Source organism: Mytilus californianus, unplaced genomic scaffold (genome assembly GCF_021869535.1).
Source record: "Mytilus californianus isolate M0D057914Y unplaced genomic scaffold, xbMytCali1.0.p SCAF_8, whole genome shotgun sequence".
NCBI lineage: Eukaryota > Metazoa > Mollusca > Bivalvia > Mytilida > Mytilidae > Mytilus > Mytilus californianus.
Genome location: NW_026262734.1, coordinates 108,689,906 through 108,704,206, shown reverse-complemented (window position 1 = coordinate 108,704,206; position 14,301 = coordinate 108,689,906). Strand labels below are relative to the sequence as shown.

The 14,301-nt window shown below is 33.9% G+C and overlaps 1 protein-coding gene across 1 annotated transcript in view; it reads right to left on the bottom strand.

The window, feature by feature from the left end:
* Positions 1-14,301, bottom strand: part of LOC127710635 (glutathione hydrolase 1 proenzyme-like) — a 36,676-nt gene that overhangs the window by 9,539 nt on the left and 12,836 nt on the right. Inside the window, exons 2-8 of the mRNA XM_052216575.1 lie at positions 8,617-8,913; positions 7,722-7,847; positions 7,002-7,093; positions 5,193-5,385; positions 4,009-4,172; positions 2,991-3,140; positions 1,189-1,343 (exon numbers count right to left, since the gene is read on the bottom strand). Of these exons, the coding sequence (XP_052072535.1) occupies positions 1,189-1,343; positions 2,991-3,140; positions 4,009-4,172; positions 5,193-5,385; positions 7,002-7,093; positions 7,722-7,847; positions 8,617-8,913 (1,177 nt within the window). The remainder of the gene's footprint in view (positions 1-1,188; positions 1,344-2,990; positions 3,141-4,008; positions 4,173-5,192; positions 5,386-7,001; positions 7,094-7,721; positions 7,848-8,616; positions 8,914-14,301) is intronic.

Genomic DNA, 14,301 nt, shown 5'->3' with positions numbered 1-14,301 from the left:
TTTCGCGTACGTATCATGTTGACATCTGATCATGGCGTTCAGAACTTTTTTTGTAAAAAGCGGACTTTGGGTGCTGTATAAGATAAAGTTATGATATCGGCTCCCAATGTTCATTGCCATTTTAGTCAAACCAAAGTATAATGTTGGTTTTCAACAGGCTTTTTTTATTACGGTTCATCTACTTGAGTCGTCAGACGTCAGACAAATATTTGAATGATAAAATTCTATGAGCCGAGGAATAGGACTTTCAATACCCGGTATTGTTGCTATTTTTTTCTTCTTCATTTTAGTGATAGAAAGTAAAATCACAAAAATACCGAACTCCGAGGAAATTTCAAACTGATAGTTCCTAATCAAATGACAAAATGAAAAGCTCAAACGCATCAAGCAAATGGATAACAACTGTCATATTCCTGCCTTGGTACAGGCATTTTCTTGTGTAGAAAATGGTGGATTAAACCTGGTTTTATAGCTAGCTAAACCTCTCACTTGTATGATAGTCGCATAAAGTTCCATTATATTGACAACAATGTGTGAACAAAACAAACAGACATAAGAGGTAAAAATGTCAAAATAGGGGTACAACACTCAACATTGTGTTATAATCTTAATCGCTATAAAAACAAACAAATATGTAACAAAGAAACACAAAAAGGCATATAGACGAAGCACATAAATGTACCATAACAATGACGGGGTGTATAAGTACAGAGCCACGTCAAATGAATATCACCAAAAATAGAATAAACAGAATTGTCAATTTAAGTTACTAGTAGTATATTACCGACTTAAGCACAATGAAATAATTACATTAAAGTATTTAACTTAGTTGTTGTTAAAAACACCGAAAACATTTTCCACGCTAATTTTCTCATTTTTTGCACCGTATTTTTAAAATTTTAACTAGAACAACATTGTGGGTCCGTGAGTGAATTAAAGTACCTACGCCTTTTTTTAAGCCTGGAATTTTAGTATTCATATTATCATCTGATGAAGTCATGCTGCTCATAAGGTGTTTATAAGGTGCACAGATTTCTCTGTTTTAAAATCGCTTTTATTTGAAACCGTTTTGGTTTTTCTACATCCGAAAATTACATATGACATATACTATTGGTATCGGTATCGGATTCGACCCGGAATCTAAGTAAGTATGAGTTCTTATGTTTGATTATATACTTGTATACTAACTTCATTCAATTCTTGTCTAAAAGCATCATCTTCGGCGTCTCCATCACCAAGGCTCGTTCGTTTAGCATAGGCAAACTTGAATGCTTCAATAATTCTGTGCCATGTTAATATTTCTTTTTCTTTCGAGGACAGACTGTCTTTACTTAGTTTATATCCTGAAAAAAAATCCGTCGTTTGAAGAACATTTTGTGAGAATATTGATAGTTATTCTTTTCTGATAACTTTACTTTTGGCATAATGGTAGCGTCCAAATTTAATTGGATATGACTTTCCCTTTCATAAAATTGAGAATGGAAATGGGGAATGTGTCAAAGAGACAACAACCCGACCATAGAACAGACAACAGCAGAAGGTCACCAACAATAGACTATTTATGTAAGAGCATTTACTAAGTCAAATGCATGAAAGTTTTTTAAAGTATGCCCAAATGTAAATAAAATATCCCTTTAATCATCAATGAAAGATAATTCCCTGTTGCAACTTCTCAATGAAAAAAAACAAGGCTGTATATAACGTTTGGAACGCTGTAAAGCGTGTGACAAACAAATAATATTGGTGCTGAGAACGAACTGTGCACCTCTCCTTGCCGAACTCTTCTTATTTTCATATGAGTCGGAGTTCCTTCGAGCACTTGTCATAAAAAAGAAGATCAAAGAAGCCATAGCATTTAACTTCACATTCAGATATATTGATGTATTCTTTCCATTATCAATCTAAACTTTTCTGATTGGGTTCCATTAATATATCCTCTAGAACTATAAATTAAAGAATTAACAGGTACGGCTTCCTCTGCCTCATTTTTTTACTTATACCTCGAAATTGACATAAGCGGTCATCTCAGTACCAGAATCTATGACAAAACGAGACGATTTTAATTTTGAAATTATCAATTTCCCGCACCTTAGAGCAATATACCAACTTCTCCTGCATAAGGGATATACATTTCCCAACACATTCGTTATTCAGACTTTATAAACGTCACCAGTGTCTGAGCAGAAAGTTGATGAACCAAGGTTATGTCAAAGAACGTCTCGTCCTTTTTCTAAAAAAGTTCATCGAAAGATACCAAGACCTTGCTGATATTCCGTATCAACTTAATAATAATAGGCCTTTCCAAAACATGCGTTAAGGTAGATTCACTGGATACCGCCATCTTGGATTGTTCAATAGCAGCAGTACACAATCATACTAGTTCTTTGCCTAAATCTGCAAACTTTGAGACAGATTCGCAATTTATGTGTAAAACCGTTCATTTATATAAAGAAAAATAAGTGATTGATTGCATTATCAAAAATGTTTAAACAAATACAAAATACTAGTGTTTTTAGAATCAATTTTTCAACTAAGCTTTTAAGGGGAGATAACTCTTATAGTGATTTTTTTTTATACTGGAATGATAATGAAATTTTCATTTTTTTACTTGTAGCAAGAAAACAAGTTCGGGGACATCATTTTTTCTTTTTATTTTCTTAAAGCATATTATAAAACCTATCTTCTCATATTTCATTTCAAAATTCTAACTTACAGATTTATTTTTATTCACAAATATGAGTTTTTTTTCATGAACTATCTATGCCAATTTGGGCAATTTTGCTTGATTTGTAACTTGAAAAATAGCAGGGTGACCCATACTTTTCATTATATTTTTGAAAAAAGTGTAGTAAAATCTTCATTTTAACTAAGTATAAGAAAGTTCTTTCTGAGGAAATATATACCAATACCTTAAATAGTTTCGGCGTTTACATAAGGCATTTAGCCATATAATAACACTTGGTCTCTTATATTACAACAGTGTTACTCACCGTCTAATATATTTAATATAAACTGGTACACTACACCACTAGAGGGTAGTACTGATGAGTAAATAGTTTCGTTTTGGTTCAGTTTTATCACTAAAGGATCTTTCTTTAGTGCTGTGTATCCTGAAAGATCTTCATCGGTAATTATTCCACCTGTAAGATTCAACTAAAAAAGGTTAAATTGAACTGAGTTGTCTTCATGTTTAATGAAACATGCGATCTGTAACAATGAATACAGTTAGCTAGCAATAAAACCAGATTTAATCCCCCATTTTCTACATAAGAAAATGCCTGTACCAAGTCAGGAATATGACAGTTGTTATCCATTCGTTTGATATGTTTTAGCTTCTGATTATGCCATTTGATTAGGGACTTTTCGTTTTGAATTTTCCTCGGAGTTCAGTATTTTTGTGATTTTACTTTTTTCATGTAGAAACAATAAAACATGTAATGTCAAAGTGAGATCAATAAGATAACAAAATAATTAAATTCAGAAGTGTTCAACAAGCTTAAGAATTTTAACTTGTTCACCCACTTCTTGTTTGCTTGATCATTGATCTTCATTCAGCATCAGTATTTGTCTTTGCCTCTTATTTGAAGACTGTAATACACTCTGTACGCTTGAACCCACATTCATATACAACTGTTTCCTATTGCAAAACAAAATGTATGCTTTTTCAAAGCATACCCTCTTTTAATTGCATCAGATCAAAATTCCTGTTCTTCACTACGGTTGACCATTATGCAGAATTTTCGTATTTGTGTACATGTTATTTGTTTACACATAAATCTGAGGCTGAAGTATTTTTCGTCGACAGATAGGCAACCAACAATCACTCGATCTATCTTTCTTTGTTTACATTTTGGATATCTGACTTCTTGTCTTATTTGAACTTTGAAAGGCGAAAACATGTACTTTAAAAGGCATTCTATTATAATTCATTTTTTTCTTCATTCGTAAAAACGGTAAATTTGTCTTTAAATACCGAAATGTAAATACCTTCTAGCATTTGTTACTTACCAGCATCGCGAATATCCGCCACAATGTCTTTTGTTAAGGTCCCATTATAAAAAGCATCAACACCTTCATCTGCTATGATTTCCAGTGTTCTGGCTAATTTTGGCATTTTGATAATGTCCCCAGCTTCATAAAAACTTCCGGTTTGTGGATTAGTAATTAAATCTCTGTAAGAGTATTAAACATATCTCAGTTAACAAGACACAGTCAACGTTTGAGAGACTTACGGTTCCAACTCTTTTAGGTAAAGTTGTTGTATGTTTTATATCCCTTTTGCTCCTACAGCTCTGCATATGTTTATGTTTTATACATCCTTGTCTTTCAAATTGTTGGGTTCTAGCATAAAAGTAAATTCTGAAAAGTGCTTCCACACAAATAAAAATAATAATAACGGTTTTTTTTTCCATTTAAGACAGAAATTTTGAAAATCTAAATACTAGACAAGTATATAAAACATTTTACTTAATAAAATCAAATGTGGCATATTCAAATTGCGTCTGGCGTAGAAAATTTTAATCCTGGTATCTATCATGAGTTTATCAACAACCATTGGGAAGATGATACTGCTGGTGGAGGGTTAATTCCTGATGGTATGCTTATTTGGCAAAACGTTACGGAACTTTGGGTCATCAATGCTCTTCAACTCCGTGTTTCATTTGGTCTTTATAACTTTTTTTTTATTCTAGTATCACTGATGAGTCTTTTGAAGACGAAACGCGCGTCTGGCGTACACAGTTTTAATCCTGGTATATATGATGAGTTTACAAGCAAAACCCTCTACAATCAACTAGGGGCCTCGGTGGCCAAGTGGTCTAAGTAGTTCTACTACTGTAATCACTAGCCAGTCAACACTGAGGTTGTGAGTTCGAATCCCACCCGTTCGGGTGCACTCGACTCCAATCTTAATTGACTAGGATTGTCAGTTTTCCTATCGAAGGTCTGTAGGTTTCTCCGGGCACACCGGCTTCCTCCACCAATACAAACTGGCTGCCACGAAATAGCCCAAAAGTGGCGCTTAAAAGTGGCGTTAAAACACCAACAATCAATCAATCTACAATCAACTGTGTTAGTCTAATCTTAGCTCATTTATAATAAATCCATGTTTAATAATATTTTGAATGAGGCATTGCTTTAATGCAGTCAATTTCTGCATTTTTTTCTGGTTAAATCTATGATGATTTACTTACTTTAATCCCTGTTGTCTTTTTATAACTTCAGTTTGGCCTGCCATAGCTATTGCAACTGGTATGCCTACAGTATATCCTTCTTTCAAAAGTTTGATTGTCGGCTGCAGCAAGTCTTTCCATGGAAGTTTACCGCCGATCTGATGAGCTTCCCAAAGACCACGAATTTCTCCAGGTATACCTACGGCTAACCCACCTGAGAGAAAGATAATTATGATATATCTCTTTCAACATGGAAGATACGATTGCTATAAAGAAAAATGTACAGCTACCATCAACATTCGTGTCATGGTTTTTTTTTTTCATTTGTCCATATTTCGATTGGCCAAAAACGAGGAAATGAAAAAATAGGGCTTACCATTTATAACAACTTAAATTTGAGCACTGTTTCTACGTCTAACGTGAACGAAACATTCAATTTCAGTGGCGGATCCAGAACTTTTCATAAGGGGGGCCCACTGACTGACCTAAGGGGGGCCCGCTCCAGTCATGCTTCAGTGATTCCCTATATAATCAACCAAATTTTTCTCACATAAGGGAGGCCGGGCCCCCAGACCCCCCTCCCCCCCCTGGATCCGCCTATGAATTTGCAAGCTGAATTATAAGTCAAAGAGATGCGAAAAATATCGAAGGAACATTCAAACTCATATAGTCGAAAATAAACAAACAACGCCATGGCTAAAAAAGAAAATGACCAAATAGAAAACAACAGTATATAAAACACAACATAGAAAACTAAGACTGAGCAACACGAATCCCACCAAGAACAGGTAGTTATCTCATGTGCTTACAGAAGGTCCTTCTCCACATGTGGCATCCGTTGTGTTCCTAATGTAAGTACAAACCCAGTAACAAGTCTAATTTGGTAGGTCACCTCAGGGACAAAGGAGGATATGATTATGGTTACGACGATTTGAACAGATATTCCATAACGATCAACCAACTCGTGATGGCCTCCATGAAGTTTCCGAAATGATGATGAACTCTTGGTTGAAAAGCGTGCTTGTGAGTAGCAACCCTCTATCATGGAAATCATGATAGGAAACGCAAGCCCTGGAAAATTGTTTCAACTGGGAGACATTTACTTCATATAAAGACGCTGCTGGAATTTAGCTACATAGAAATGGAAATTTCAAAAAAGTGGGAAGTGAAATCATCACTTTTGTCTTTCCCACCGACCCTTATGGTCAATTTCATGATGTAATTCAAGATATGAGGCAGACTTAAATGTATATGTTGTATCTTTTATGTCAAGTTCGTTGGGATAGATGCGGTCAACATAGTAACCAAACCTAGAATTATACACTGAGAGGACATCATCTTTATAGCGGAACGTGAAGTTATACGATAATGATAGCTTCTTTTCATTCTTCCTATATTTATGAATTCAGCCTCATATGAATAAAGGAATAAATCGACTAGAAGAGGAGCACAGTAAGTTCCCATAGGAATGTCAATAGTTTGTTGAAAACATGTCCTCCAAACGTTACAAATATGTTGTCAGACGGAGAATTCAAGCATCTGATGGCAGTTTAGAGAATTTTTTGTTTGAATCAGAATGAATGTTTACAAAGTACGATTTATCCCTCCCTATGACAAGATACTTGTGTCTACGTTGGTCATTGTTTCGTTGGCCATTCTTTCTCTGGCCGAAATGAATTATAAGTCAAGAAATTTGATGAATTTCTAGCTACAAATCAGAATACTATGAGACTTTTCTCACTGAAAAATCGGAGCAAATATCTTTTTATTTCTTATTTATAAGTTCAATGAAATGATAAGTCGCCGATAAAGTACATTGTGCAAACCAACCTTCTGTGGATGATCTACCAACATACATTGTTTCATTAGCTTCGCCGGGAGCCATCTCACGCGCTAAAATAGTATATGCCGCTTTTTTAGACCTACAATAAGAAACAAATAATGTTGTGTAGCAAACAATATGTTACAAATGAGAACTTTTGACCAAAAATAAGTTAATAATTTTAGTTTCATTTTGCTGACTAATATTTTAACCAGATATTTTAAGATCTATAATAGATTTTCCCCTATTAGTCTTTGTTAAATTTGCACTTTTCAAAAATTGTGCAGAATTTATATTTGTTTCAAATAAAGAAATACTTGGCATGAGTAAAGTTTTATTCTGTCCAGTACTATGGACAAAATTTCACATAACATTTCATTGCATATATGAAAATAACCATCACTGGAAGTTAACCAATCAAATTATCACACTTTTTAATCCTGTATACAAGCTTTAGTAACCATGTAACCTCAAGTTTCCAAAATATTCTAAAGAAACACCAAATAACAAAATAATGGTGCTTTGAAACACCCAAGATATGTGTTTATGACTCGGAAATTGTTTATTGCAATGAAATGTACGATTAATTTCCCACAACTGTCAAATTCAAGGTAATATTTTTTTTCGACCCTTTTTCGTATACCTAATACGTCAATGAGAGAGAGAAAAATCTGACAACATATTACAAAAGTAGTTTGCAGCAAGAAAATCGGGAATAAAGTACAAACCTTTCGTAAACTGTCATAAAGAAACCACCTCCAATACCACAGCTATGAAAATTGTGAATACATTGACAGAGAAGGGTGGCAATAGACGCATCTACAACAGAGGCACCACGTCTCGCCATCATGTCTCTGTAAAAAAGTGTCGATTAATTGATATATATTTTTTGGGCTTTTCAAAGATTTTGATAAACATTAGCTCTACGTTGCTTATATGTTACACATAAAGTATTTTTTGGTATGATTCACCACGGATATGCGATCGATACATTACGTTGCTTCATTGTTCATATTCAAATGTTCAATATTACTAAAGCTCACACATACAACACCATTGGTAAAAACAGTGAAGTATTCATTTACAATGCATACGGGCAGCAGCCACTTCCTTGATTACCAGCAGGGGTCAAGTTGTAAAATCCCTTCAAAACACTACCAGGCCTTTCCCCTTGATTTATAAGAAAACGAGGTAAAAGACCTGATAATTTAACACATATGGTTGTAGTATGGATACCGCATACATCATTAACAAGCAGTCTTATCCAACTCGAATATGCTACAGTTTTCCAGGAGGGTGCTATATTATGGCGGAATATTAAAAAAATATACATTTAGTGAGCTTTTAACGTACTAGTAGTAAAATTTTCGAGCAATTCCAGTGGAAGGAATTTAAATTCTCTGTTGTTACGTTGGGTCAACTTTGTCCTTTTTGTGGTAAAATAATCTCTGTACTGATGTCTGTGTTATTTTGTTTAATAAAATTATATTCACGAGAGATATATGTTAACGTTACATTGATAGGTCTTACGACTGCTCTACAGGAACTCATCACAGATGTTTAAACTAGTAGTAGCAGTATACTACTTACATTTAATAACAATCTTAACATTCCAACACTTACGTTCCGATTGATGCACAGGGAGGGCCTGCATCTGATGCCACAGCAGCGTATCTATAATGTCCTTCTATAGAGTCGGATACAAACTGAGGTGTTCCGGTAGTTGAAGGAGGTCTGATCGTCGGCGTCGGTGTTGTTGTCACAGATTCACTACCTTCAGATCCTGCCTCACCACATATAGGGTTCTTATTTTGATTGTCATCTTTATATATCTTAAGTCCCAGTACAACACCAAGGGCTATTATCAGTGAACAGATCAGAAAGGTTGAAACTAGGACCATGCGACTCTGTGAAATATGACTGAAAAAAATAAATAATAACAGGCGTTTGGTTAATATTACAAGAGTATGCGTTATAGTTGCAAATCATATAAATTCTTTACTTTTTAATCAATTGCCTACTTGTTGAGTTTGGTTGATTAATATTACAGCAAACAGTCTAAGCATTACAATTTTACTTCAAATTACTTTTAATAAGATTTGAAGAAAGTGCATGCTGAAATTACAGTTGTCCTTGACTTTAATATATCTAATATCTAGACCGTATACTTGTACTTTCCGATGGTTTATATTTTTTTCAAACGTTTGGTTTCGAGCGGACCAGTTGCAAAAATATTCCAGAAACACTTACGTTGCACTCATCTTTTTTATATTTGTTGCAGATTTTTTTTTTCGGAGGGACTAGAGAGGATAATGATCAGTTATCAGTAGCAGATAATGTCCATGTTCGTACATAACTATAAACATCAAAATACGGTTTAGCTAGCATCGTTTGTTGATGTGGTTCATACGTGTTTCTCATTTTTTATATAGATTCGACCGTTGGTTTACCTGTTTGATAGGTTTTACATTTTTGGGGCCCTTTATAGCTTGCTGTTCGGTGTGAGCCAAGGCTCTGTGTTGAAGGCCGTACTTTGACCTATAATGGTTTACTTTTACAAATTGTGACTTGGATAGAGAGTTGTCTCATTGGCACTCATACCACATCTTCTTATATTCTATATAATTTGCCAAAACTAATTTAAATTTACTAAAGGGGAGATTTTTTACAAAATTTTCTAATATTCCATAAAATTTGCTCTAAATCGCTCTCTCGTTGGCAGATGTAATGAAACTTTAATATTCCCCAATCTAAACTGTAACAAGCTTTCCTCGGAGTTCGGTATTTTTGTTATTTTACTTTTTCCCTCTATGTGTTGATATGTATAGTAAACAGAGCTAAAACGTGTTTAGCTCAATTCGATATGGGCATTAAAGAAATAATTAAAGGGAACTTGAATTCATATTAATTTTACCACGGGTTTGCTCGGTATGCTTACAATTTTAACACGACCGATAGCAATAGAGAAAAATGTAAACAAAAATGATAAAGATTATTAGCTATAATATAAAGAAAAGATAGTAATTGGCAAATAAAGGAATATAGCAAATGACCAAAAAATAAGAATAAGCATCTCAAAAACCCTCTGCAATAGACTATTTTCATATTACCAACTTTTGACTCCGGATTATATAATTTTTCGACAGGTTACCTTTTCTGTGGTTAGACATCCTAGTATTCGGTCAAGTAAGAGCAACCAATAGAAGAAAAATCAAACACATAATCCGTGCAATTTGAGGGGAAAGTTTTCTGTTTTCTGATGATTTTATCGTGTTAAGAAAATACAAAGCAGTTAATTTTCCCCATAAATTGTATCGATCAAAAAATTTCGGAGAAGGGTCTGGGAGCCGCGCAAGACCCCCAGAAGCTCTGGAAAAAATGACGCAAAATCGTGAATTCTGAGCGTTTCCCGGACCCTTTCTTAATCTGAAACACAAGTTTTATTTTAATTATTTTTTCGACAATATACTGGTCTCGAAGCAAAACATATAGATTCAGTGTAAGACTGTTAGTTATTAGGGATAACATCAAAAGACCGATATGTAGGATAACACATAAATTGTAGTTCAAATAGTTAAGTGTGTGGTTGCTGTTAGTGAGTTCCGGCTTGCAGGAAAACGTATTTAACCTGTCAATTATTTGTTTTTCAAATTAAGTTAAGAGGAGGTGATTATCATTGATAGAACTACGTTAATTCAGTTTAAAAAAAAAAACATTTCAATTACAACTTGATGTAGTTCCTTACTGGGATAAAAAGGTTGACTCGGGAAAACTGTTCTTAGACCTCATTGCTACATTATGTGCTATTTTGATATGTATACCGGCTGATTAATGTCGGATCTGTCTGTTCTGGTCTTGTATTGTTTAGACTTTTGTGTAATTTTTTTGTGACTTTGAAATTTAATAACAGTACAAAAATTAATACTTTAAGTACCGCTAAAATCGACGCTAGGGGCCGTCTTGACCTCTTTGTAGGGTATGAATGATTCGTTCATTGTTGAAAACCCTAAAGCGACTGTCATGATGAAGAACAGGAATAAAAGCCCTGTTCATTGATAATTTGTATTTTTTTCTATGTATTGTGTGCGATTTTGTCCCTTGCACATGTACTCCATATCCCTTTATTTCCTATTTAAGGGCCTTAAATATAATGAAACTCAAGTTTAAAACAAAATTAGATTTACAAATGAAATTCAACGCTAAGACAATAGTCATAAAGAAGGGTAATCAATGAACAATAGACAAACCCGGGAACAGATACCGGTAAGACACAGACATATAAACGACAAACAATAGACAATCAACACTGAAAACTAAAAATAAATGAGTGTCAGAGGGTGAACAGAACTTGCTTCTTGCAAGACAATCACCGTGAAAATAATTTGATATGAAGACAAGCTTTTGTTTCAACTTATAGTTTTTTTTGTTTTTTTTTTAGAAATTTCAAACATGAGGCATTTGCATCATTTGCCTCAATGTAGTTACGGCCCTGGGTACCGTTTCACAAAGCCTTCGTAAGTCTACGTGTCATCGTACGTTCATCGTAAATAAATCGTAGGTTTTACAGCCGTTTCACAAAGCCGTCGTAAGTTAAGATGAGCGTAAATAATACGTAAATCCTGGCTTAACTTACTACAGCTATACCCAGTCGTATCTCGATCGTAGTTTTTCCGCGAATATGAATTAAACCATATCTAAGATGGCTTTATTCTCGATCAAGATGCCGCAAATGTTAGAAGACGAAGAAGAATCTTCAATATTAGAACCACACTTTCTTCGTTTGATCATTTTGAAAATGAAATGGATATTATATCCAGATACAGACTGGAAAGACACAGTATCAATGAAATAACATTGGCAATAGAACCAGATATAAAACATGATACAAATAGGTCCCATGCACTTACTCCTGAAACGCAGGTTTTGTTAGCTTTGCGCTACTCACTGGTTCTCCGGCAAAGCGCCCATTTTATGACGCTGATTTGTAAGGGGGGGGGGGGGGGGTAGGACCTTTATCGGGACTCCGGGATCGGGTGTTTTTAAGCTCGGGATTTCGGGATTGTTCCTTTCGGGATCCGGGAAGTCTTTTTCCGAATTTCGGGATGTCGGGATTTAAATTTTTTTAAATTCGGGACCTCGGGATTCCATGACACCTCCTGTAAATTCTACATCCAACAGATCGATATCGGTGTCAACATTCAATTTTAATACAGATCTTCAGATTCGCGTATTATGTTTTATAAATGACGAAATCATCGAAATGTAATCTCCGTTTTTGTGAAGAGTGCAAGCACTCTTTCACGTCCGCACTTCTATCGAGTATGGCATGCCAAATAAACATTTTAGATAATAATTACGGATGGCGAATATATAATTACATATCAATAACTTACATTGTAATTTAGACGACATAAGAAGACACCATGTGACAATTTTAATTAGTCAATTGTTTTAGTGTAACAGAGTTGCTTTTTTTCTTAGATCTATAAAAAAACACAAAAAAAACCGAACTGGATGTTTTTATATCAATATTAATGCAAGTAAATAATTTAAACCCGTTTTCAATATTAAAGATCTGAAACTTTTATTATTAGTATAAATTTGATACAGAATTTAATACGATTAAACAATTATGCAAGTAGTCATAAAAATTGCTCTGCCTAATGAGTTTAATAAATCATATTGCACAGGGAGAAGCTTTTAAATACTTTCTTTCATTAAAAATGAAATTATGACGTCGGCTGAGAGGCATGGTATATATTGTCCGTTACATTTATTAACAACACCTTGTACAAATATTCTTTTTGAAAATAAAAACAGTTAAATAGAACAAACAAAACTATCCGTCACAATGATATATGAGGGTCTGGATTAGGGGGGGAAAGGGGGGTGGGTTTTACATTTCTGTATTCTGTATTTCTTTTGGCCATTTTTCTCTTTTATTCTGTAAATTCTTGTGTTCAGACCGTGCATATGAAAATTTCCTGTTGTATCATGATTTTGACATGATAAGATCTTTTTGTCTGTATCAACGACATATAAATATTTGAATCTACATTTTAAATTGATACAAAAAATCAAAATTCTCTGATCTATAGATTTTCATAAATGGAGTCTAAAATATATCCATAATAAATGCACTGTATCACATGCATACATGAGAACAACTACTTATAAACTGCTACGCGTCGCATACTATGTATAGAGACGTGCATCATAAATCTAAGTTAAAAGACAAATTAAAAAAAAAAGGAATTCTAAAAGCTTTCTTTGACAAATTTTATACTAACTTCATTTTAACAAGTTTAAATTACATTTTCTAAAATAGAGCTAAGAACTGTTTGTAATGTTGTAAATATAATTCGTTTGAAATTTTTATTCAAATACGCTGTTGAAGATTACTAAGCGCCAATAGAATACAATAATTTTGTATTTTATAAATTAGTGTCTTCGATAATGAAAAATTCGTCATCGATCAGTCTCATTATCATGTCGGTATTCGAAATGACTCGTTTCATTGTTATTACAAATAATAGGTCATAATAACATGACAGAGTTTTTTTTTTTGCTTCAGAATGTTCTAGATAAATATACAAAAAGCAAAGTTTAGATAATGTACCCTCATTAGCCTGGAAGTGGCTAGTCACATATAGTTAACAGCGTTTTTCTCACAATGATGTTCTACCTCCATAAGCCTGGAAATGTCGTGGCGGGTCACATATAATCAATCCTTCTGACTTCATAAATTTTGTTAGAGAGTCGGCTGAATTAAGACGTTATATGATGAAAATTAATTAATTTCCTTCCGTGAAAATGCATCGCATGTACAATAGAAATGAATCGCCCCTACAGTGAAAATTAAAGTCTAGTATCATTATTCGACAGTAAACATGAATCGCATAACGAAAACAGCATAGTGGAATTTAATTCAATATCAACAAGCTGAATAACAAAACCTGTTTTAAGTTATACAACATTAATAATTATGTTAAAAGGTACATTTTTCTGCAAATGAAACTTAACTGCTGCTTTTAAATCTCTTGCACGCTCTGTTCGTGAACTATTCTTAATATTTATCTATTTGTGTACCAGTTTTACACCTGGATGGCTGTAGGCGTGATGAAAACCCGTCCGCATCTCATACCTATATCATGAATTTATAAAAACGGTACACATTATATCTTATTTCTTATTCTATTAAAAAATCATGAATTTGTCGTCTGTTTATTTATCATTTTACATTAGAAATTCATAACGGATACAGTGAAAATGGTATTTCAGGATTCGCACATTATATACACTTGTTTT